Below are 26,790 nucleotides of genomic sequence, written 5' to 3'. Positions count from 1 at the left end.
CAGAGGTCAGAAAGGAAGGACTTGTGTCAACACAACTGTCAGTGCTAATCTTCACTACAGGGTACAGTGTTTGATATCAACAGGCCCTGGAGACACGTCCCGTTAACACAGCGCGAGGTGAGTGATGTGCTCTCGAGCGGTCCGAGGAACGGAATTACAATGTCTTTGCTACCATTGAAATACAGAGAGGCTCCACAAAGAGGAGGAGAAGGGGAGGACGCCTCCGTGCATCCGTCCATTCATCAAAACATTCAGTAACCGCTCTCCGCCGCCTGGACCTGCCGCGCGAGCCTTGCAAAGAGGCGCGAGACAAACACAGCGAGCATCGGCGGCGACAGCAGCCGTGAACAACAGTCGCACGCGCATACCGGTGAGAGGGGGGGGGGGGGGGGGCAGCTGTGGGAAGGACGCTCAGCGTGGAGAGAAAAGAAAGCCCGTCTGTCAGTGTTAGTCCCCGGTGTGGATACAGAGAGGGGAACACCGTCAAACTGCTTTCCAGCCGCAGACTGAACGCGTTTTACTGGTGAGTGGAGAAACGACACATTGGTGTTTAAACTGTTTTCATTTTTAAGCTAGTAGGAATGTGTTTGCGCTTAAAGAAATGTGTATTTGATCGGCAATTATAACGATAACGAAGCCATGCAGCTCATGTATTTCAGTTTACGAGTGAAAAGAGCATTTCTCATGGATGCTGCTTTGAGGTTTCGTGTCCTGGTTTCTTGCGACCCAAAATGCACAGGCTGCAGGACAGCTGTGTTTGTGGGGCTAATACAGGCTGAAATACATGCACCGTGCGGGCCGTGGGATTGTATGGAGGTGTGTGTGTTTCTCTCTCCCTCTCTCGGCACCCCCCGAGAAGAGAAAGAGAAAAGCGTTTCCTTTCCGCTTTAGGAGGACAAGTCGGTCTTGAAACTGGACCAAGGTTTATTTTAGAGGAAAAGAAAGGCACCGGCCTCAATTGAGCTTGAACCGTGTCTCCCAGTCATCCTGTTGTCATGGTTACTGGCTCGAGGAGGCTGGGAGAACATGGCTGTCTCGCGCTGGGCTCTCTCTCTCTCTTACTCACTCTCTCTCTCTGTCTCTCTCTCTCTCTCTCTCACACACACACACACACGCACGCGCACACGCACACGCACGCGCACACGCACACACACACACACACACACACAAACACACACACATACACACACATAGGCCTGTCACGATAATTAATTGTGTTGGACGATACATTTTTTCTGGAAATTATTGCGATAAACGATAATATTGTCGGCACCGTTTTAAGACCATTTTAGACATAATGATAATATATAATAATTCAAGTACATCCTTTCAAACATAACTTTTTATTGAACATTCAACATTGCAAATGAAATGTGAAATAATATTAAAATATATAAATTAATAAATAAAACAAATTAATTAAATTATAATAAATTAATTAAATCACACAACCAAAACAATAAATTCAATAGAGTCAGGCTGGAAAACAGAGCTCTCTCTCTCTCATATATATATATATATATATATATATATAAATAAATAAATAAATATGAGCACACATTATCTCACAAGCAAAAAAAACCTCCTTAAAACAACAGTCAAGTGTACAGTCCACTGTCAAAGACCCAGATGCCTCAACAGGCCATATCCAAATCTGTTTTTCTAAGTTTTCGAGCAAGGAACACCAACATGTTTGCATTGTCGGGCGGGGGCTCTCCATCTCCAGCTGCCGTGTTTGCTCCCAGATGGAAAAACGGAATGGGGTGGTTGTGTTTTAGGTAGTTTAAAATGCGTGGTATTGCCTGCTTTTGTCGCTACCTTTTTTAAACCAATGCGACACACCGCCCGGCTCATTCAAGTCCGTAGGTTCGCCTTGTTGATTTGGTTTGAATCCAAAATACTGCCACACCGGAGAATCGAGATGTGTCGTTAGGTTTTGTAACCAATTCCATTTCACTTTAAATTCCCCGCGAGTAAGTCACACATTGTCTCCCGCTTGTCGCTATATTATTAATTTGGCTGCTGCACGTGCACGCGGAGTGTCCTGACCTGGCTGTGTGTCAGCCCCGCCCCTCATAGCGCGCCTGACAGCCACAGCGCTCCAGGCTAAAATGCTGGTCACATCTTTATGTAAACGGCAATTTATCGAGCTCAGAAAAGTTATCGAGTCCATTTTTATTTATCGTACGATAAGTCAATTTATCGATTATCGCGACAGGCCTACACACACACACACACACACACACACACACACACACACACACACACACACACACACACACACACACACACACACACACACACACACACACACACACACACACACACACACACACACACACACACACACACACACACACACACACACACACACACACCCACACACAAAATAAGCCTTGTCTGTCTGCTGATGGTTTATGTATTTTTAAGTTATATGGAAAAAGCACTGGGCACATATAGTATACTCATTATATATTTTACATTTCTACGGGTGTCCTATTGCCTTGTTAAGGGTATAGTTGAAACCCCCATATGAATTAAATACTGACGAAAGATCAGATCATAAATGGCCTATACCATAAAGAACCATAACATCTAAGTATTCCTAAAATATTATAGAAAAAGCAATTTGTTCACACTTTAAGACAGAGCATCTTAGACTTATAATATCTGTGACTCAAGATGTGGGTGGCTTCTTTTAAACAGGTGTTTAATAGCAGCTTATTTTTCAAGCAAAGTCACTAGTATCTTAATAATAGACATTTGCATGTCTAGTCTAGATCCATTGTAATTCATCCCCCCTGATACAAGTGTGGGCTCTCCAAGGCAAAGTGCAGCTCTCTCCAATGTAATCATCTCGAACTCAAGGTGTCAGACATCCAGACAGCAGCAGCAGCAGCAGCAGCAGACAAGTTATTTATCCCGCCTCCTCCTTGATCTCTCTCTAATTGTCATTCTCTGTGTATTATCTCTGTAAGATGACTTTATTTTCTTTTTTATTTACAACAGTATGACAAAACTTAAAAGTGCAGTTAAAAAGAAAATATTCCTTGAAATCATTAAATGTGTAGATTAGATAAATATATCATATACATATTTACACAGTATATATAATAATTAAATATAATATTTGGAATACACAAAAACTGAGTAATGCTTCATTTATATTAACACTGAAGAAATAAAAACATGGAGTTTTGCAAATCATTCAGATCCCAGGGATTGAATGATGTGCATGCTTGTGTGTGTGTGTGTGTGTGTGTGTGTGTGTGTGTGTGTATGTGTGTGTGTGTGTGTGTGTGTGTGTGTGTATGTGTGTGTGTGTGTGTGTGTGTGTGTGTGTGTAGGAAAAAGTGAATTTGCATGACCAAATGGATATGCCCATGGAAAAACAAGAGAAATCACCACATTACTGTGAGCATGTATTTAGATGTAAGCGTTTAGAGTGACACAATGCGAGTGAAGGGTTGACCTTGACTGCATAGAAGTGACATATTGGGGTGATTTGGGAGCTGGCTGGATGTTACGCTCCAGTAGGCTGATGGTGGCGGCTACTTGCAGGCTCTGTGGTCATGTGACGTGTAGGGGAGCAGGCTAGGAAAACACCCTGGACTTCTTCCAAATCCACATTATTCAGCTTTCCTGTCCCAGGCTAATGACCGGGAAATTATTTTTCGATCCCCTCCGCCTGCATCTGCGCTTGTAACACAACAGCATTTTTGAAAGGTGACTCTATCCCCTGCTGCAGCGTGTGTGTGTGTGTGTGTGTGTGTGTGTGTGTGTGTGTGTGTGTGTTGGCTGCATTGCCAGTGCTTCATCCAGGCTGGATATTATAAACAGGGTCAGTAGGTCATTTATAGTAGTGACTGCAGTTGTCTTTCTTTCTGATAGACAGAAGAATAGAGGAGGAGGGAAGTCCTTAGTATTCAGATCTGATTAGCATCCAGCTGATAGCTTCATAAATTCATTTGGATTGCTAATTAGCTCTTTATGAAAACTACTTAGAGGGCTGTTCTTGCTGGTTAAGGTGTCTATAATGATATATTTGGCTGGGATTGAAAGCATTTCATTTGTCAGATTATTTACATTTGAGAAGAGGAGGTAATGAACTCAATGCCACAGCTGTGGTGAAGCATCAGCAATGTGTCCTTCATGCCACTTGTCTACACTGTGACGGTGCTTTTCAGTAAGAAACCCTCAAAGTGGCACGCAGCACAAACAAATGAACAGCACAAATGTTTTTTCGTTAATTGAATGCGGGCAGCTCTACAAACATAATGAGGTCAGACAGGTTAAAAGTGGTCAATTGGCTGCATCCTCCGCCACTTTAACTCACTAAAAGGTGGTGTAGGGATGCCCAACATGAGTGTCTGCAGGCAGAGTCTGCTTTCAATCATGCTAAACAATGCGGTAGATGGATGGATGGATAGATAGATAGATAGGTAGGTAGGTAGGTAGGTAGGTAGGTAGGTAGGTAGGTAGGTAGGTAGGTAGGTAGGTAGGTAGGTAGGTAGGTAGGTAGGTAGGTAGGTAGGTAGGTAGGTAGGTAGACAGACAGACAGATATACAGGTAGATTGTTAGGTAGATAGATAGATATATGGATAGACAGACAGATATACAGGTAGATAGGTAGATAGATAGATAGATAGATAGATAGATAGATAGATAGATAGATAGATAGATAGATAGATAGATAGATAGTAGGTAGGTAGATAGATAGATAGACAGACAGATATACAGTTAGATTGGTAGATAGATAGATAGATAGATAGATAGATAGATGCATAGACAGACAGATATACAGGTAGATAGATAGATAGATAGGTAGATAGTAGGTAGGTAGATGGATAGAAAGATAGACAGATAGATAGACAGATAGATAGATAGATAGACAGATATGTAGGTAGGTAGGTAGGCAGGCAGGCAGGCAGGCAGGCAGGCAGGCAGGCAGGCAGGCAGGCAGGCAGGCAGGCAGGCAGGCAGGCAGGCAGGCAGGCAGGCAGGCAGGCAGGCAGGCAGGCAGGCAGACAGACAGACAGACAGACAGACAGACAGACAGACAGACAGACAGACAGACGGATAGATAGATAGATAGGTAATAGATAGACAGATAGAGAGATAGATAGATAGATAGATAGAGAGGTAGATTAAGGTGATAAGGGATTTTTACACAGAAGACAAGTCTATAATATGATGTTGAGAATGTAATTGAATCACTTTGAATAGCAATATTGCAAATCATATCATGTTGTTTCAGCAAACCAGCAACATTCTTCCCTATTGCTCTGTGCTTCTGTTAAACTCTCAGGGAAGCCTGGGTAATCTTCTCCACTGCTCCACATCCCGCCATAGTGTCGCTCCAGCATACTCGATACTTTTAAAGTCGCAAAAGTTTTCAGTTATTAAATGTTTCTGTATTTAACTGGTATGAGCGATGATGAAAGAGCTTTTGAACATACAAAATTAAGGCTAAATTGGGGAGCAAAATATACTTATACCGCCGTTATGGTATTATAAACATTATGTCTGCCCAACTAAAGTTTGTGTGTGGAGAGACACTGTCTTTGTACTGGGTTACCAGGCACAAATCTGTTATTAAGTATTTGCACCAAAAGAACAATCAGCAAATGACTCAGCCAATCGCAGAAATTATATGAAACTGGGTTTAGCCTTTGTTGCATTACATAGATTTGAAGGTTGGAGGTTGGAGATAGAGAGGATGACACCATGATGAATAAAGAGAACTGGAAACAACATCCAATCCAATCCTGCTCTCGGCTCAGTCGAATGAATGGAGCGAAAATAACTCTCGATTGAGCTTTTAGGGCATTATACAACCTTAACCACCTAATGATTTAAATCAGGACCATCAAAATGTCGATATATCTCAATAAAATGTATACGTCAATTTACAAATTTACAGATAATGTAATGTAAAAAGTATTTTTGAGCCAAATAATCCTGATGATCACAGTTTGTCCACTGCGGAAATGTGCTTTATTGCCCAGTGCATTTCCTGGGGGCTTATCTGACACGTGTAAAGGGACCAAACGCTGGATTTGAACCAGCTTGGATGCAAAGGGGACAAGCCACACTTTTGAAGATGTATCATTTGGAACGTTATGATGCAATGCAGCAGCTGGATTTAGTTTTTAGAGGACCTGCTCCCTCTCAGAAGTGTTTCTTTATTTTAAAAGCCTCTATTCTGATTATCTCAATATTGTTTCTTTGGTTTCTCTCTGCCCATACAGACCAGTCAGGCTTATCGCCAGAGGGTCCCAGTGGACTGCAGCTCCGTGTCTCAGGATCAATCAATTATAATGTGTATCTATGTGCACGCTTTTTGAGGTGTTTGTGTGTGTCAGAGAGTGTGTGCGCTTGTCTGAGTGAGACAGGCCGAGAGATAGAGAGTTATATAAAAGGCACAGGAGGCAGAGAAGAGCTATTTAATGGCGACTTGGCCTTTTATCCAACATCATCCTCACTGGATTGGCGGCTTATAAGCCTGGATGGACATGTGTGTCAGATGTGTGTCTGTGTGTTGTGCACATGATTGACGGATGGTCCGATCGCAATTAAAGGAAATTGATAAGGTTTAAGGGCCCCAGTGTTCTGCTGACAGAAATGGAATGCAATAAGTCTCTTCCATTGTACACATAGAGACACAAAGACTGACACATAGTCCAAGAGCCCCCCCCCCCCCACATCCTTTCTTTATCATTCGCTGTTTTTCTCAATCTATGCTGGGTGTCTGAGCACATTTTCTGGGAGTCACTTCCACAGTCTTTTTTTCCTTCTGCTGGCTAAGACCCATTTACCTCAATTACTGCGAAATGAGAGGCTGAGACAGAAAAAGAGAGAGCGGAATGAGACTGTGAGACAGCAGAAAACGTAATGTAGAACAGATGAAGAGGAGAGAGTGGGAGAAAAACAGCACATAGAGACACAGAGAGAGAGAGACAGGGTGAGAGAATTCCCACTTTGCGTGTCTGGTTTCATAACTGTTTCCATTTATGGAGATGTGTCACTGTTTTGTGTGTCACTGTTTTGTGTGTGTGTGTGTGTGTGTGTGTGTGTGTGTGTGTGTGTGTGTGTGTGTGTGTGTGTGTGTGTGTGTGTGTGTGTGTGTGTGCAAATGCATCTTTTAGTAATCACATAAATGGATGCAAATTGTGCTTCTTTGCATATGCCCAGAACATGTGCACGAATATGAGCTCCAATACACTCGGATGGAACATTTCCAAATATTCACTACCTGAGTTTAGGATAATCTGAGCTCATACTAATCACTGATAAGCACCCACTTATCCATGAATGAATTAGTCATGAAAATATTTGAGAATTAGTGCTAGTTTTTGAGCTGAGTGGTGAGTCATATGGTTAATATATCATTTGCTATCCAGACTGTGAGGTGGCATGCGATTGATGTTCCTGCTGATTTATATGAGTCATATTTAAACTGCCTGGTGACTAAAAGGCAGCGGTAGAAGAAGTACTTAGACATTTACCAATACTCAATTGTAGAAATACTGTGTTACAAGTAGAAGTATTGCATTCAAGATAAAAGGACACACATATTGTTACGATCCGTCTGTGTTGTGTTTTTGTCATGTCTGGTTCTGTCTCTGGTTTCCTGTCTCTGTGTTTCCCCTCCATGTTATTCCACGGTCTGTGTTCCTTGTGCTGCTCGTTTGTTTTGGATATTTTGGATACTGCCTTTTTTGCCACAGCTTTTATTATTTAATAAAGCTCGCTTTTCGTTAAATTCTTCATTTGAGTCCTACCTGCTTCACCCATTCGTAACACATATTGACATCAAAATGTAAAGATAGTGTGTAAAAGGTTATCATATAAATAAAACCACTGTATTATATAATTGTTGATGCATTCATGTGTTCATCACAGCTGGTAAATGGGCAACTCATTTTAATGACTTAAAGAGGACACAGTATGCTCATTTTCAGGATCATATTAGTAGTGTCTCTACTGGGACATGTCTCCATGCTTTATTTGTCTCATTCTGCCTGTGCTGCAGCACCTCTTTTCACCCTCTGTCTGAAACCAGAGGCCAGTCTGCTCTGATTGGTTCTCCTGCTAGCTCTGTTGTGATTGTTCAACCGCTTAGCGAGTCCCGCCCCATAGACTACCACTGTTTTTGGAGTGCTAGCCAATATAAGTGTTACATAGTGATGTAATTATGTTACAGAAGTAAACAAAGGAGTCCAAGGGAGGCTTTTCAGGCAGGGGGGAGAAACTCAGATTGTCCTTTGAGATCATCATGTTTATAAAAGTAGGGAGTGACAAGGATTAGCAAAGACACCCCTGCATATTTGCTGTTGTTGCACCATTATTCGAACACTTTTTGACTCATCTCATAGTGACAAAACACCGTTTGTACTAATTGAGCTGCAATGTGACAAGGAGGCTGACGTAAAGCCAAACCATATGTTGGCTAATTTGGCTTCTAGGGATACAACAAAAAACATTAGCCAAAGGGGATTGAGACTGAGAGCTCAATTACATTAGGGGTGCCAACATTCAGTTCTAACAAAAGGCAAGGTCTACTGTAATGAGGAGACACACTTGAAATGAGGATGCAATTTGCCTGACATTCTTGGTTCTACGTCATTTGCATCATCTTTCTGGAGCTGTGATGAAACATTTAGTATACTCCTGTGTTGTCCTCATGCTCAGGGGCGGAGCCAGAGCACTTGCAACATCCTAGATGCACATTTGACTAAAATCACAGTCACAAGTCTCTCATCTCTTTCATGGTTGTATGCACAGTTTGGTCATAACTAAGTAGGAATGCCCAAACTGTTAGGGTTCATTAGGATTCAGTATGATCAATGTAGTCTTACTAGGTCCTTACGTGTATCTGCATGACATCAGCAAAGCTTTGATTCCAAGGAAATATTGTACTGCAGTGTCGCTGTGAGTCCCCTGCTAGGGATAATTTAGCAAAACAGGATCAAATGAGGCTGAGGACTTTCTGTATCAGGCCGCACTCTGCAACCATATCCCATCCACACATCCACTCCAGCAATGCAGGACTGAGATTCCCAAAATGTGCCTCACCCCTTTTTGCTGAATGCATTACAGCATGAGACAAACGCCATATCAAAATGAGTGTAATATGGCTAAATGAATTGGAAGGAAAACAACTTGTGACATTTTGGACTTTTGTGTGAATTGGGATATGATTCGTGATAGAGAGTGGTGCCGTGATGATGTATTTTTGGACTAAAAGCAACGGAAGTTGTTGATACTTATCACAATTTGTTCAGTAAGATAACCGCTACATATTTACATCACTTTTATGATCCTTGAAGCGTAAATACAATCGGCAGAAGTACAAATCTAAGTTGAGGCTATAAACCAATTACGTCCCTAGCTAAAGGCAGCTAATGGCGTTTACTAGTGTCATTAAGTCACTTGTTAACAACCACTGTTGTTGTTGTAAATTCAAAGATTCAAAGGTTTATTTTCATATCATACGGTGTAGTAGTTAATGAATGAAAAATGTCAGCTTCCTCAACAATGCAATTAAGGTATAAAACACATCATTTTTTTTTTTTAAATCGGAAATGCACATGCTGGGTATTTTTCACGTATTTGATGTCATAGTGCAACATGTATGCAGTACATCTCTTAAGTTTAACCTTAAAGGTCCCATGTCATGCTTTTCCGGTTATTACCCGTGCCCTTGTGTGTTATGAAGGTTTTTCTGCATGTAAACGGTCTGCAGAGTCAAAAACCCTCAAAGTACACCCTGTAGCGAGTAAAACTCTAACACAGAAAAGACCTGTCTATGCTGCCCCAGAACGCCTCGTTGGAGATTTTTCTTTTTCCATTGTTTACTTCCTCGGTTCTGTGACGTGTGAACACCCAAATCAACAACAAATGACCGGATTGGCCCAAATGGACCAATCCGCGGAGCACCTCACACACCAGGATCCCTTGGCTAACTAAAAGGGAGTCCCCATTGACTTGCATAGAGCTCCCTGAACGTTGGTAATAGACGAGTTGGGATCGCGGAGAAATGCTCTCCGCAGACCCATTCTCACAGCATTGTAAACCTCTTTCTTACTCAGCATCAAGCCACACTTATTGTTTTTACTTCGGCTGTGAGTGTTTGTGTGTGCTCAGGATGAGTTTTGCTTGTTCTCGCTGTATCGCCGACCCGGAAACCTGTCCGCTCCTCGCAGCAGCTCGCAGACAAGCCAAGGGGGGGGGGCGGGGAGCAGGAGCTCCAACAAGCCGTTTAGGACAGTGAGTGAATACACATACTATAAAGAGATGCTGTATGAGAAACCAATGTGAGTTTGGAAAATTGAACAATGTACTGTAAATCTATTCTAGTAGACGTCAACAATGGAATTATGATCAGTAGAAATGGCCATGACATGGGACCTTTAACCTTATATCGGGCATGTAAATCCAAAACATGTTTAAAAAATGTTAACTTCAGGGTGGGATTTTCTGGATGATCTGTACCAAACAAGGATGTTATATAAGTCTGTGGAATACTGGACTTCTCTGCAGCACCATAATACTTCAGTCAAAATGATGTTACCCTGTATTTATCATATCAAATATTGCTCTTTCTGCAATTGATATATTGTACTAGTCTAGCCAATATAGCTATTTGTTATATGATGTGATTGTGCAGGCCAATATACACTTTATGTACCATAATGTTGGATTATTGCAGAATGACTGTGATGTTTTCTTTCTCTAAGGGAAACATTGCATCCTGACTCTTACATTGTACCATCAAATCACATAGAAGTCAGTTGGGAAAAATGAGACATGTATCGCAAGACCTCACATTTCTTCTATTCCCAAAGATTGTTTGTAATTTATTGATTTAGAAAATAATCGTCTTTGTTTGAATGATTATATTTGAAGCATGATCTCATGTAAATCGACAAATGTAGGTCAAACCAAATAAGAAACTTTCCAATTGCTATTTCAAATTTGGCAAAATATTCTCATTGTTTTCATATTATCAGCAGATCAAGTTTGCTCAGAACATCAGGACTGTTTATCCAGATACAAAGTTATTCCTGACCTTGAAGATCTTGATTCAAATGATGACTAATACTTATCAAGCTATGAATATTTTTTCAGTTGATTCATAAGCTAATCATTCCAGCACTAATCTCGTTCTTCACACAATTCATCAGATAGTACTTTAAAAAAAGGATTAATACCATTTTTGTAGAACTCCAGAAAAAGAATCGAAATATTCATTCAATAATAATATATCAGCCTGCCTTAATTCAAACATGTCCCGCTCTCTGCAGAACCCTAATTAAGAGCTGCTCATTAGCATTTGCCCTTGAGCCTTGGTGAGGACAGACCTGCTGCTCAGAGTAACAGTAGACTATGAGAATACATTTTTAAATCTCAAAGTTACTATTATGCATTTTCACAAAGCACAGTCACAGCAGGGATGGAAACAGATAGTTAGTTATTCAGCTGGGAAATCTCCACATAGACAGCGCATGCAGATGAGCTGGCGGGATCATTTTGACAGGATTCAGTGGAGCTGTATTAAACTAATATCTCTCTCTCTCTCTGCCTGCCTGCATGTCGGTCTGCATTTCTCTTCATTCAGCTTTTTCTACCTTTCCTTGCCCTCCTTTCAGAGCTGTTTCTGGATCATGTGGTGCAGAGGACAAAGTGTGCCAGACACATGCATTTCTCTCTCTCTCTGCCTCTAACATACACAAATACACAGCAGCTGTTGTTATATGGAAGGTGACCCCCGTGTTATTCAGCCAACAAAAACAATGAAATGACAGTAGGCTGATAGCACCTGTTTGGCCGGCACCTTGGCCATTTAAGAAAATCACAACACACTTAAAGGGGCCCTATTATGCTCATTTTCAGGTTCATATACATATAACAGGCAAGAGAAAACCCCAAATAGCATAATAGGGCCGCTTTCAATGAGGGAGATCAATTGAGGTTTCGTGTTGTGAGGCTTTATGGTTTATTGCACTTATTGTAGTTTGCTTGAAAAGCTGTTTGAAATTCAATGTATTTCAGTTGCTTCTCTACCTCCTAATTGTCACTGTCCTCATTTCCTTTCCTCCCTCTGTTTCTTTTCCTTGCAGAGGATCCTCCCTGGTTGCTGATTTAAAGCTCTGGTCCTCATCTCTAGCCGGGGTGGACAGCCCCCCCCCCCCCCCCCCCCCCTCAGTGAAGAGCAACATGACCCAGGAGGGGCAGGCTCTGCCCTCTCCCACCCCACCAGAGAGCCCAGTGGAGCCCGATACCGCCACCAGCGACCCCCCCACAGAGACCCAGGACACGCTGAGGGTGGCAGAGAAGGACGAGATAGAGGAGGGGAGAGGAGAAGAGATCAGAGAGGGAGAAGGGGAGACACATGGGGATGTACATGGGAGGGAAGAAGTAAAGGATGAAGTAGCAGAGGGTAAGTTAAAAGAGGAGAGGGTAGATCAACAAACAGATGGAGGGGGGGAGGAAGAGAGAGAAGGGACGAGAGCAGAAGGGTATGTAAATGTGGAGGTGAGCTCAACAAGAGAGGAGGCAACACATGAAGAGGAGGAGGAGGAGGAGGAGGAGGAGGAGGAGGAGGAGGAGGAGATGAATGAAGACGAGGAGGGGAAGGAAGAGATGCAACCGTCTACAGAGGAGGAGGAGACCCCCCCTCAACAAGCTGGGGGGTGAGTTCACTTCATCTTCATTTACAGAAACCTTGTGACTAAATCTGTGACCTCTAGGGGTCACATGACAATCCGTACAAAAAGAAAATTACATGAACTGCTCATTAGCTAAGAAACACAACAGAAACACGCACAGCTTTAAGCTTTAATATCCTCTAACACTTTGTTTGTGGTTGGAGAGAGTCTGTGTATGTGTGATTTAGCATAATATAGTGCACATTTGTTATGCTTTTAATGGTAAATCGTTTTTTGTCAGCGATTAACTCCGTTATATCGTAAACTTCATTAGCATTTTACAGAATGAACCGGCAAAAAGCCTCAATGAAATGAGCGGAGAGCAAACAAACAGAGAGAGATGGTCTAATGGCAAAGAGCTGGAGGACACAGTAAAGCAAGCTTTAACCAACACAGGGAGGGAAGGCTCAGTGAACAGTTCAAAGTGTGGCACATGTAGACATGTCCATTCATTAGTGAGTGCTTTGTTAGAAAGAAGTACATAGGAACTAAAGGGCCATTATAAAGTGCGGACCAAGGCCATATGCTTCTAATCTTGTAATGTTACATTCATGAAAGTGAAAAACAATATGTGTTTGCCCAGTGATTCAGATTGCTTTCAAATATCATTCAACCAACAAACAAAACAGATACAATACAAAAAGAACAGTTATTACGTTAGTACATGAAGATGTTTCACTCTTATGCAAACACAGAGAACTTTTCTCTTAAATACAAGAAATGAAACAGCAGAGGTTTGACAGACCAGCTTTTCACAAAGAAGCATATTGGACAGTGCTTTTGAATCTTTCATAGCTTCAATTGTCAGCGAGGCCATTCATGCTGAAATATCTTCCCATTGTGAGAACATCTCCTTAATGAAGAATGATTTCAGCTATGAATATGAATGAATAGAACCCTTCCTGTGTGCCACTCAACAAAGAAATGCTTGAGTCATATGCTAAATACCATTTCCTTTCTTTCTTTTCTCAACAGATTCGCAAATGGCATAGGTGGTAATGAAGAAGACGATGAAGCGGGAGAGGAAGAGGAAGACGGAGGAGAGGAAGGGGGGACCCACTTGGACACTTTTAGCTCTAACTTTGAGACGACTGTAGAACAGGCCGACACAGAGGTGGAGGAGGAGGAGGAGGAGGAGGAGGAGGAGGTCCAGGGAGAGGGAAACCAGGACAGTTTCAGCTCAGTGTTTGAGCACATCGTCGAGCAGGTGGAGGCTCTGGATGAAGAGGAAGAGGAGGAGTTAGAGGAGGGGGGGGAGAAGGGGAGGGTTGACAACAAAGACGGCTTCAGCTCCACCTTCGAGCGCATCGTGGAGTCGGCCCTGCTGAGGGGCGGGACCTGCTACAGCAGCCTGGACTCTCTGGACGTGCTGTCGCTCACGGACGAGACGGACAGCTGCGTCAGCTTCGAGGCGCCACTGACGCCTCTCATCCAACAGAGGTCGCTGTTACAGGGGCCCGAACCTCTGGAGCTGGAGCTGGAGACCGTCCAGGAGCAGGAGGGGGCCGAGGCCGGGCTGGACTCCCCGGGCGAGGGGGAGAACGCCTTCCCTGGAGCTGGGGCTGGAGTGGGAGGGAGCCCCCTGAGGACCACCATACCTGGGAGCAGGTCAGAGTTTGTGCTGAGTCAGTCCGGACGCTGGACCATCCCTAATGGATACCACTCTGACTCCCAGAGAGGATGTGGAGCCATGATCAACTCTGTCAGGTAAGGAGGCAGGATTAAGGTTATTTTAGTCCTTATGTTAAGTTATTTATGTGTATAATATATATTTTAAAGCACCCTTAAAGGGAGAGTTCAAAACAAATGCATACACTTGTGAGTGTTTGAGATATCAGCCGTGGAGATGTCTGCCTTCTCTCCGATATACTGGAGCTAGATGGCACTCAGCTTGTGGTGCTCAAAGGGACAAAAAGATACATTTAAAACATTTAACACCAATGTCTCTTTCCAGAAATCACAACCTGGTCTCTCAGAGTATCCACTAATCCATGTACTATTTTCTATATGGTATTTCTCGTGCTATCGAACTTCAAACTCAACAAATAGTGGCTTTAAATATAATTCAAACAACATGCAAAATGCCATTTCCCCTATTAGAGCTTGTTGCAACTGAAATGTTGGCGTGCATTTTTAGACATATATCATGATTACAGATTTTTTAAGGATGGCGGGTGTGATTTTTTCATTTCTAATGCATTGCCCAGACCCTAAGGTTTAGGATTAGCTTCAACTGGCATAACAGTTAAATAACACACTTTCTGTTAATCATAAATGAGAATTGAACTGCATATTTCAAAATGGCATGGTAACTTTTCTACCATAATCAAAGTGTTAATATTGAAGACACTTGGCTTATACACAGCCTTGGATGAAGAGTGCTTTTTGAAATATTAAATTGTTGTTGAACGGTAGAAAAACAGAACATTTGCATCAAATCAGGCAGGTGTTACGTGTCTAAAAACTGAGACACATTCACATGTGGTACTGGACATTTAGAACACCAAAGATTACGTGCCATCTTTCTGTAAGTTACCTTCAGGTAGACCCATAGGATGTTACATTCTTCAGCAGCGAACACACTGCTAGCAGAAAGATACACAAAGGTTTTCCTGTATTAACAAATGATCAAATCCTAGCTAGGTAAGGTACAGTATATCTGGTATGGGGGGTCAGAAAATCATGACACAAATCAAGACTGAAAGAGGGGACGCACAGTGGCGTGCACAGACATTTATAGGGGAAGGTGCTCAAGAGAAAAAAAAAGGGCACCTTCTGATTCGTCATGGCGCCACCAAAATTGTGCGCTCCGAAATTGTGCGCGAAAATTTGCCGGATAATGGCGGATTTTCTTAGTTTCTTTTCGGTTTTTAGTTACTTTATTTCCGTTTTAGGGTTAGGGTTAGGGTTAGGTTAGGGTTATGTTATTTAATTCTTATTTTTGCCTGATTTTACTGATTTATTATTAAAAAAAAAAATATTTTAACATTTATTTGTATTATTCTAAATGATTTAGGGGGGTCCAATGTGAAGCTAGGGGGGGACGAACCCCCCCCCCCCCCCCACCCCTCCCCCCGGGATTGACGCCCCTGGTGGAACCGCCGGCTGCCTTAGTAGTGTGAGATTTATTAAAGGCACATCTTGTATGTCGTAATTGCATATATATTTTTTTCAATAACCATATGCTGTCTGATGCAGATGTTTATAATATTCAACAGGTTGGTTTCTGGTAAATTATTGTAACAATGTATGCGCTGCGCGTTCACGTTGAGAGAAGGAAAGGGAGGGGCTGCAGCCAGGGCACGTACGGGAGTGCCGCGGGGCACGTGTGGGGATGTCTGACAAAATTATAACGCGCATTTGGGGCATTGTTTTATATATTAGAACAGGGGTCGGCAACCTTTTTGTTATCAGCGTGCCAACGATCGAGAACTATCAGCAGGAGGGCGGGGGAGCCTCACTGGAAGCAGTGTGTGGACCTGTCATTGCAACTCACATGATGCCGAATTTAACAAACACATTTAAATAATTGGTTTAAACGACATAATAATAAGGACGATCGTTCGTTCTGTGATTCTCCAGAGCACACCTGTATTAGGGTCATGCAGAGTGAGATGAGATCGCTGTCCCTTTAAGAGAGAGAGAGGGGTGTGTGGCTTGTGCATGTGTGTGTGGATGGTAGAGCGACAGTGAGGGAACGTGTGTATGTTTCTGGAAGTGAAACGAGGAAGCAGAAAAACAGAGGTCTGTGATGTATTTTGTGAAACAGAAGAACAGCTAAATAAATGCAACGGCCTCCCAAGAAGAGCTTGCCTCTCTCTAAAGTGGGTTATTGAACCTGAAGCTTGTTGCTTCTGCCCTCCTCGACTACGGTCTGGGAGCCGACAGGAAAGTTCAACACACAGATGGCCAGTCCGCCCCTTTGTAGCATATTATTTCGATGAGCAGATCGCCACTGGGTTTTCAACTAAATACACAGCCACGCAAAAACTGCGGCATTTGTACAGCTCCTTATGGGTAGGCCTACTGCAATTAGTGAAGTGCATTCCTCCTTGGTGAAACGATCAGCTCTAGACCACGGAGGAAAGCGGCAGAAAGTCGCTTGGAGTTAAAGAGAGCGGGGCTGTGTTACGTGCATGGCTTCCTTCTGCAGGCAACGGGGAGACGCGCTCTGGCGGCGGTCTCGATCAGGATCCGAAAATACAATTTAAATATTTTTGCACACTTATTCCACTTATTCGTAGTGTGCCACTGGTTACGGTGCCGCGTGCCAATACTGGCACGCGTGCCAGGGGTTGCCGACCCCTGTATTAGAAGCTTTTAATCCAGAATTGATCGATGTTACCATGAGCCACATACAGTACACTGTAAAAAAAAAAAAAAACTGTAAAAAACGAACTTTAAAGGGCACATTGCTGTCCAGAGGGCAAAACGAGCAGGTGCTCAAGCACTACCTAGAGCAGGGGTCTGCAACCTTTTTGACCAAAAGAGCCATTTTGCTCCTTTTTCCAAAACATTTTTTTGTCTGGAGCCGCAAAACATATTTCATAGCTTGATAGCTAATAAAGTTGTATTTATTGTTATATCAGACCAAAACTACAGTTTTTTTGCATTTATTAGGCTATTTATTACATTATATAAAACTGTTGACCTCTAATAAGAAACAAAGAACTCCTATAAGGAGAATTAAAAAGAATACACAGGCCTACTTTAAAATAAATTAAACACAGCACTTGGGGAGTCCTCTGCACATTTGAAGGAAAACAAATATGGGCCCACTTTGAAATAAATAAAACATATAGCTGCACCCTAAAAATAGTTAAAGGTAGGGTAGGTAAGAATGGAGAAACCAGCTCGAGTACGCTAGAATTTGAAAATACACAACCGGAAAAAATATGCCTCTTCCTTCAGACTTCCTCACAGAGCCCCTCCTCCAACACACACGAACGCGCACATGATCAATGAGGGCACGAGATAAATGTGTGCACAGATGGAAGGCTGACAGGCAGGTAGGTCATCCAGTTATTTTAGCCGGGCCGGCTCAGATGATTGGTCGTGCTTTTTACAGCGCTACGGCTTCCAGAGATTAATTTTTGTATGTATTTATTGTCAAAGCATTTAATATATTCATTGCTATCGGGATGTTAAGAGCATTCCATGGAATATAACAAAAAGTGTTTCTGAAATAAATTACATACCCCATTGAATTATGACTGAAGATCGTCAGCTGTCTTCCTCTCCGTGTTGTTCCCGTTGTTTCTCGATACGTAAAGGCTGCAGCACCTTTGACAACTTCTCTCTACATATCAAACATACCGGTAAACCAGCATCGTTTGCTGTGAAAGCATATAACTCTGTCCACACAGAATTAAATCCTGTGTTCCTCCGGTACTTTTCTTTGATTTATCCATAGTTCGCTCATCGAGCCGGGGGTCAGGTTATTCACCCGCAGGAAAAGGCGCTCGCGCGGGACCGTAGCAGGATGTGAAGCATATTTTAGTTGACCTAATTAAAACCGTTTTGTTTTTTATTTATGTGTCACAGTATCACCTCAAAATACAAGATACGAAACATTTTCAACCATGCAACAAAATATAAATAGTCCTACAAATACTTTTATTTTATTTCCCTTCTTATTTTTTGTCTAAGCTCAAGGGAGCCAGAGCAGAGGGCTTAAAGGGCCGCATGTGGCCCGTGGGCCGCGGGTTGCCGACCCCTGACCTAGAGTCTATGTGTGCACGTCTCTGGGGACGCAGGTATAGAAGTATAAAACAAAAAGTGAGCTTTATTAAATGAAAGCTGGTACGAAAACACAACTAAACACTTAAGGAGCTGGCAAGGTTAAACAAAAACAAATCCAGAAAGACCGGGAAAACCAGGAACTGCGACACACTGAACCACATCAGGGAAACATTCACAAGGAACACAATGGAAGACAGGAATACCGTATATACACACACGGGACTAATCACATAGACAAGACACAGCTGGGGAGGGCATGCAAAACTCAAGGGGAAGCAGGTGAAAGTAATTGGAAAATCACACAGGCGGGAAAACACAGACAGGAAGTAAAACAAGACAAGACACAAGGACTTAAAATTAAACAGGGAACAAAAACTAAGATCACGACAATATCATCAGCTATGATACACAAAAACAAGTAAGTTATTTTACGTTTTGCATGCATACATTTCCTGCTGCAACCAGGCAGTGAAGTCATTCATAGACGCTGTTGTGCTGACTTGGATATTGGTGCAATATGCTGTGACCTTGGCTGAACCAGCAGGTGGCGTGAGCATGGTGGGACGCAGCTGTGGGCCCTTCAGAGAAGGGGAGGTTGGTTGGGGGTGAATGGGGTGGTCCGCTGGTTCAAAAGGAAGTCGTTTGTCTATGCGTGTAAACTCAGTTGGCAGGCAAATACATACCAGTCTACCCAACCAAACAACATCAAATGCTAGGCTCATGTTACTCAGTTGAAGAATCCTCAATATATTCGGAAAAGGAGACTAGGGAAGCTGTCATGGTTGGATAGCTTTGTGCACTTTAGCGTGAACGTAACTTCAAAAGCAACAAGCAAACAAAAGACAGTATTGCAGAAAATTCAAAGATGCAGGAGGAGAGCTTTTACAGTACATGTTCATGCAGTCACTGTTTAAGCAGGGTTGCTGCCTTTCTAATAACACCGCTCCTTCCCCTGTTGGTATTGACTGAGAGCGATCCAGACAGCAAAGTTCACAAGGCCTTCCTGCACATTGCTGCAGCTCTATTTGATTCCTTTAACCCTTTTGCCTTGAGCGTACTTGCACAGTAGGGAGAGATAACCTCGGTGCGGCCAAATTACACAAGATGTATGCATGACAAAAGACCTCCTTTGAGAGGAAACGGCATTTGCAGGACCACTGTGGTGGGTTCATATTAGAGAGTAACACTTGAAATGTATACAGCAGTATGGAAATAAGACACAGGGTGCCTGTCAGTATAATACATCACTAAGGTGAGCTGAACAGCAGGAGTACGCTTCTTTTCGTCTCAGATAGCCAGCTGATAATAAACAATGCTGAGATTATAATGCTTTGATATCTATCTACTTCACTTTGTCTATCATTTGCATAGACCCAGAGGAATTGTGGAGAATACAGCAACAGCTGCCGGTACTTTCTTTCATTTAATTACCTTAATAGCACTTAGGAAGGTTTAGGAAGAGCCACTGAAGGGGGAGGTGGTAACAGGAACCATATGGGAAACGCCATGTAACCTGAACTCTGGCTATAGGTCTGTCTGTCTGGCTTCATACAATCCCTGTGGCTGGTTCTCCGCCTGCACAGGTCCTGCTACTCAACTCCTGGAGTGCCAAATAGACATTGGTAGTATGAAATGAAGTCCATGTAATAGAGTACTTTACTTAAGCAGCGGTGCTAAGTTACTAAGTAAATGTAGTAGTATTTTGATTTAGTGCTACTTCATACTTCTCCTCCACTTCACTTTGGAGGGAAAGATTGTACTTCTTACTCACTACATGTATTTAACGATATTAGTTACAGGTTACTTTGCAGGTTAATATCAGTTATACAATTATACATCTAGATTCTGATGTACTATTATGAATTTGGATACCCAACAGCACATAGAGCAATTCAAGTAAGCTCCATCATTACTAACTGCAAAATTAAAACGATGAATGGATCACTAATTATAAGCCATTGAAGGAGAAATACAAAATACATTTGTACTTTTACTTAATTAAGATTTATAATGCACTACTTCTACTTGTAACAGAGTATTTCTACACTGTGGTATTTTTACTTAACTAAAATATCTAAGTACTTCTTTCACCACTGTACTTGAGAGCAATTTTGAGGTCTGTTTACTTCTGCAACACAGTGACTTCACTATGTAAAACTCTCGCTTTTATTGGCTAGTGTCTTTAAGCGGTTGATCAATCACAACAGAGCCGGCCAGCTGACTGGGCTCTGGTTTCAGACAGATCCTCTCAGGTAGCTGCTGGGATTTCTCCCCAGCCCCTCCCTGCTGCTTCCACATCTCAGTACCAACTATCCGATGAACCGAGGATTTAAAATGTCGGCCCTCCTTCTCTTACTCTTTCCTCTCCCTCTCTCCCCCCGTCTACAGATGTTGTCCTTTAAACACGGTCTTACTTCCTGACCACCAGCGCCAAACTGAATGAGCTATTGTTTATGTCATGACATCATCGTCTTCAGCTTTCCTCTGCCCAGCAGGGTCTCACAGTGAATGTGTGTGTGTGTGTGTGTGTGTGTGTGTGTGTGTGTGTGTGTGTGTGTGTGTGTGTGTGTGTGTGTGTGTGTGTGTGTGTGTGTGTGTGTGTGTGTGTGTGTGTGTGTGTGTGTGTGTGTGTGTGTGTGTGTGTGTGTGTGTGTGTGTGTGAGAGAGAGTGTGAGAGAGAGAGTGTGAGAGAGAGAGTGTGAGAGAGAGAGAGAGAGAGAGAGAGAGAGAGAGAGAGAGAGAGAGAGAGAGAGAGAGAGAGAGAGAGAGAGAGAGAGTGTGTTAAGCGAGTGATTATTGCTCTATGCTAGCCAGTCATTTAAGCACTTAAATCTCGAGTGGATACATCTGCTAGTCAGTCTTAAAGGGATATCTTAGGGTTTAAAGGCACTCCCAGTATTCAATTCATCGTGAACTAAAAGTGGGTTTTCAACAGTACTTTTTCAGTTGTTAAAATCAAACAAGCATTAGCAATTCAATGCAAGTCAATGGAGGTAAAAGCCATTGAACAGTTAAAGCTCAGTCAAAGTTTGTTTGGTTTAAATATTCCCAAAGGGGGCACGCATGATTTTGAAAAGATTGCTCTTCAGTCCAATTTGTATTGAAGTACCTGAAAGTAGCTTGGCTATAAATGCTAATAATAAAGCCGCAGCACAGCACCAGTGGAGGGTTATTTTCTGGATGGGCTCATAAGAGGACAGCTCACAGTGAATAGACAGACAGGTTATTATAAAATGCATTTCTTAAAAGCATTTGATCATACTGTCTGTAAAATGGATGTGTGTTAAAGCAAAAACAATTCTGACTGCATCTATAAGGGTGCTTCATACGTTTCCACATCCTTTTCTAAATGTATTTGATTTCTGCTTCTTCCTCCTTCACTCTGTCACTCCATCTCTCTGTGATCCATCTCACCTGCTGCCTCTGTATTCATTTCCCCACTTTATCTGTCTTATCTCACTTCATCTCATCTCCTGCACTGTCCTCTTCCTTCCTTCTTTGCATCACCTCTTCTTCCATTTCCTCTACAGTGCTCTCCTGCTGCTGCATCTTATCTCTCATTGCTCTCTTCTCCTCTCTTTCCCTGTGTCCATTCTCTTTGGTTGACATAATTGGCTCAGTTACATTTCTGGCACTTCAGGCGTCATGGACAACTAGTCTTTTTCACTGCAGGACGGAACAGCTGCAAAGCGATGGATACAAAATGGCAAGTGAATCAGTCAGTCTGTTTGGCAGACACGTTGTTTTATGGGTCATTCAGTCCATGTGTTTCCCCGTCATCCAGATACTCTAAACTATTTTGCTACAGAGAATATAGAAATAATTTAAAAAAAAGTGTACATCTAATCTAATGTCTGCATGCTACCAATGCTCACAATGTCAATGCTAACATGCTGATATTACGCAACTATAAGTTTGTTTGTTTTTTGGAGAATAACACTTACAAAACATAATTTCTTTCACAAATAAAAACATACAAGGCATTAGAACATAACATTAATACAAAAAGTAAAGTAATTAGTCAAAGGGTTAGATCATGTGTTTCTTTTTTACTAAACAATTTTGTTGCATTCTTATTTTCTTTTAACATATGGGCTTTTACAACACTTAAGTTATAAGCAGAGACAAGTGTAAACATAATTGCTATCATAGCTCAATCAATGAACCTTTATTTTTATATTGCAGCTTTATATTGAATAAAAAGCACATTAGGATGATAAAAGTAGTAAAATATTGGAAATAAAGTCAGAAATTAATTGGTAACAAAATATCATTAAATAATAAAGGTAAAAACATTTTTTTTTAAATAATTTAAGAAAAACATATGCAGTGTTTCAAAACAGTACATAAAAAGAAGACAGAAAATATTACAATATTAAAGTTGAGCATATCAGCATGCTAACATTAGCAAATAGGCTCTAAACACAAGTTACAAAAGGATTAGGGTTAATTATTTTGGCATTATGATATCTGAACGAATTTCCATAGCAATTCATTCAATGGTACCTGAGCTATTTCTGTCTGGACCAAAATATTGACATTGCCATTCCCAGAGTTGGTTAAAGGAGAGTATGTAAATGACTAAACAGTGGACGAGACAGAAAGCAGTTTGTCTTCTCGGGAAATTCATTGGCATGCAGCGTGCAGCAGTTGGATTACCATATGTGTCTCAAAACGCTGCAGAAACTCTGATAGTGAGTCATACATCAGCTGTGCATGCCTCATGAATGCAACTGAAATATGATGTCTTCAAACAATGTTAAAACTATTTACCGTAACTCTTTTTAACTGTAAGAACAGTTGGCATTATCTAGTGCAATGATGAAAAGACTCACAAATTCTGATCAAATCAAAACATTCAAATTGTTTCTTTCAAGCCTGGCAGCAATGCGTTAGACAACGTTACAGACTCTGTCCAAAATGCAGGCTTCAGCGTTCATAACAGACAGGGCTTTGATGACGCGCCGGGCGGAGAGAGAAGAAACCTAATCTCACCTCAGCCAAACTCTCCCTGTAGATCCTCTCCCTGCTACTGCTGATTATTCTGACATCAGTGGATGAAGGACGTCAAGTCGGCAGCTTGCCACGGGGATACAGGAAACACTGTCGAGCATTGCAGATGTTGTAGACAAGCCGTCCAACACATGGAAATAAGACTTAAAGGCTTTCTTTCAAGCAGTCAGGGATATTGTTTCGTCTCAGTCAGTTTGCTTGCCTGTTAGTTCATAAGGTGATTTGCCAGACTGTCACCCACTTATATTATACATTCACCAACCTGTTTCTTTACAGTGTATGCCCTGTGTGAATCTACGAGGTAAAAGCTTAACCTTTATCTACAGAAAATGCATCGAACCGCCATGAAATACACGCTTTCTATCCATCTCTCAAGCAGCTTACTACTGATAGATCTGCACAGTGGAGCCAACTAGTCTTAATGCAACCTGTAGTGTAGCATTCAGACACACAAACATACACACACACACACACACACACACACACACACACACACACACACACACACACACACACACACACACACACACACACACACACACACACACACACACACACACACACACACACGTAAAGGCTACACAGAAAGGAGTGATATTGAGAAGTCATGGCACAAGAAGCGTGTAGTACGTTAATGTATGCATACTTTTTATTCTTGTAGATGCGTGCACTATCTCTGGCCGAACATTAGTATGCATGTGTACCAGTTTGAGCGAACATGCTGTGAGTGTGTGTTCCTCCCCCTAGCTTGCGAGCCCGGTAGATCTAAGCCCAAGCAGAGCAGATAAAAGCCAGGCTCAGTTGTTTCCATATCAGAGAAGCAGCTCTGCCGTGTGGACTAATCTCTTTCATATACAACACTGTGGAGTGCAGACACACACATAAAAGAGTAAAGACACATGGGGCCAGCAGCATGCATGCGTAAACAAAAATGTGCATAATGCTCGTACTTCCTAATGCTCACTCAGTGACACAGATATAGGAGCTTTCATATCTATATTTCACATTTTGAATGTTTCCCTTTTTTCTGTCTCTCACTTGCACACACACATCATTCAGGATGTCATCTTGGCATAAAAACCCTAAGCGTGGTTCTATAGCGCCACTGAAACATCCTGCAGATTATCCTCACTCCTCAGGCACTGATATGGACACATTAGTAGCACAAATAGAAATACGCACTTTTGCAACACAAGCAGTAATACATCCAAATGCTCTCTTTCAGCATCTCACCACAGGCAGACACACACACACACACACACACACACACACACACACACACACACACACACACACACACACACACACACACACACACACACACACACACACACACACACACACACACACACACACACACACACACACTAACTGAATCATTTCAGCACTGACGGATTTATCCCTGTCTATTTATAGCCCAACTCTATGTTTTATGACACATCCCTCGGTCTAACCGTACCAATGTTTTGGTTGAATGAGGTTCTTCTTACCGCAGCCTTCTCTCCTTTGAAGTGTCTGTCAACACTTCCTGTTTGAGTTGAGTGGAAATAGAGCCTGACTCTGAAATATTAGTGGCTTTTTTTGGCTTTTTCAGTTCTTCTCCTCTTTGAATTTGTGGCTAATTTAGAGCAGAAGATATCCTCTGGTTGTTGTAAGATGATCAGTGTTTCACCAAACACATCCCACACCTGAACACAATAAGTCTCACAGAGCCGAAAGAGGTCACCATTGTCCATTGTCTGCCTCCACATTGGGGTTTTGTCTCAGTACCAATATTTTGCCCAGTAACTCATTATATTTCATTAGATACTGTTATCTGGGTTCACTTAATTGCATGTATTGCTGTTATAAAACAAATTAAATAATATGAATCATTTTGGATATGAGAAAGGCACACTTAAAATAAAATAAAATGTTATATGAGTATATATTTTGGGTCAGTCTATACTGAGGTATATTAGTCTCAAATATATTTATTTATACAATTCCATATGGTAATATTTGTGTCCTGGTTTTTAACATCTTGACACCTTGTTTACAATAAGTGTTTTAAGGTAATGGCAACTCCAACATAAATTAATGTGTGTATTGTATTGCCATGAATAAATATCTCCTCAATTAATCAGGGATTTATTTGAATTGAAAGTTAGAAATGTGAAGAGCCATTTTTAAGTACTAACTAAGTAGTATAATATACTATATTTTAAGTTTGTTGATGCTTTAAACATCAATAGTGGTTGATGCTTGGCTCTATATATTACAAATACACATTTATCCATCCATCCATTTGTGACGCCTATCCGGTACCAGTTTGTGGGGACAGCAGGTTAAGCAAGAAGTCCAGACATCTCGTTTTTCTAGCTCCTCCTGTTGGATCCTCAGGGGTTCCCAGGCCCCAAGGTAATTGAACTCTTTCACTTTATCTAGCCGCTCACTCCCTACCCAGAGGGTGCAGTCCACTGTTCTGACTCTCATCCTGACCGCTTTACACTCCACTGCAAACCGCCCGAGTGCCTGCTGGAAGTCACAGTCTGGTGACGCTAACACAACCACATCGTCTGCAAAAAGCAGAGAAGCAATTCTGATGTCCCCAAACTGGACACTCTGGCTGCACCTTGATACCCTATCCTTTAAAATCATGAATAGTTTCCAGACAAGGGACAAACTTGGAAGAGCCCAACACCCACTAAAAACATGTTTGACTTCCTTCCCAGAATACGAACTCAGCTCTTGCTCCAGCTAATGACCGGAAGGCTCCTCTGGAATGAGAGTTGTACCCCCCACTAGACTCCCCTGGGACGTGGTCCTTTTCCAATCCAACAAACCCTTGTAAACTGGATGGGAAAACCCAACCTGAAGTTCTTTTTGACTATCTTTGGCATGATGGCCCTTTTACTTTAGACATTACCATGCTTTTTGGCAGATTGATTACAAGTGGACAACTCTCAGTACGTCAGTTCATTCTTGGCATTTGAATTTGTCTCATGACCATTACCTTTCTGTTTTAACCGCAGTTAGACAATAATGAACTTCATGTGCCTAGTCTGCTGGAAATTAAAAGAAGAAGAAATCAGAACATAACAGATTGGGTCCATTCATTGACATATTCAAGGCAATATATTTGTTAGCTCACCAATATCTCTATGTGCTATTTGAAAATGTCAAATGTTGTGAACAAAGCCCCTTTAGGCGATTCACATCACAAAACATATGAGGTTAAATGCGTTGCAGACCAGCTGAAGTGGTTTGAGTTATCGCATCATAATGTGTCTTATGGGCATTAACACTTCTATTTAGCCCTGTCCACTTGCAATCCTATCA

General features: G+C 41.9%; 1 protein-coding gene across 2 annotated transcripts in view; it reads left to right on the top strand.

Moving 5' to 3' along the window:
- psd2 (pleckstrin and Sec7 domain containing 2) overlaps positions 1-26,790 on the top strand; it is a 47,223-nt gene continuing 20,433 nt past the window's right edge. The window contains exons 1-3 of one of the 2 annotated variants that reach the window (XM_079669063.1): positions 1-523; positions 12,127-12,699; positions 13,690-14,421. In XM_079669063.1, coding sequence (XP_079525189.1) covers positions 12,224-12,699; positions 13,690-14,421 — 1,208 coding nt within the window. In that variant the 5' untranslated portion in view covers positions 1-523; positions 12,127-12,223. The remainder of the gene's footprint in view (positions 524-12,126; positions 12,700-13,689; positions 14,422-26,790) is intronic. The other variant, XM_079669062.1, reaches the window with a different exon arrangement.

Source organism: Notothenia rossii (genome assembly GCF_949606895.1).
Source record: "Notothenia rossii genome assembly, chromosome: 3".
NCBI classification, from domain to species: domain Eukaryota; kingdom Metazoa; phylum Chordata; class Actinopteri; order Perciformes; family Nototheniidae; genus Notothenia; species Notothenia rossii.
Note: the sequence above shows the minus strand (reverse complement) of the source record. Positions and strands in the feature narration are given on the sequence as shown.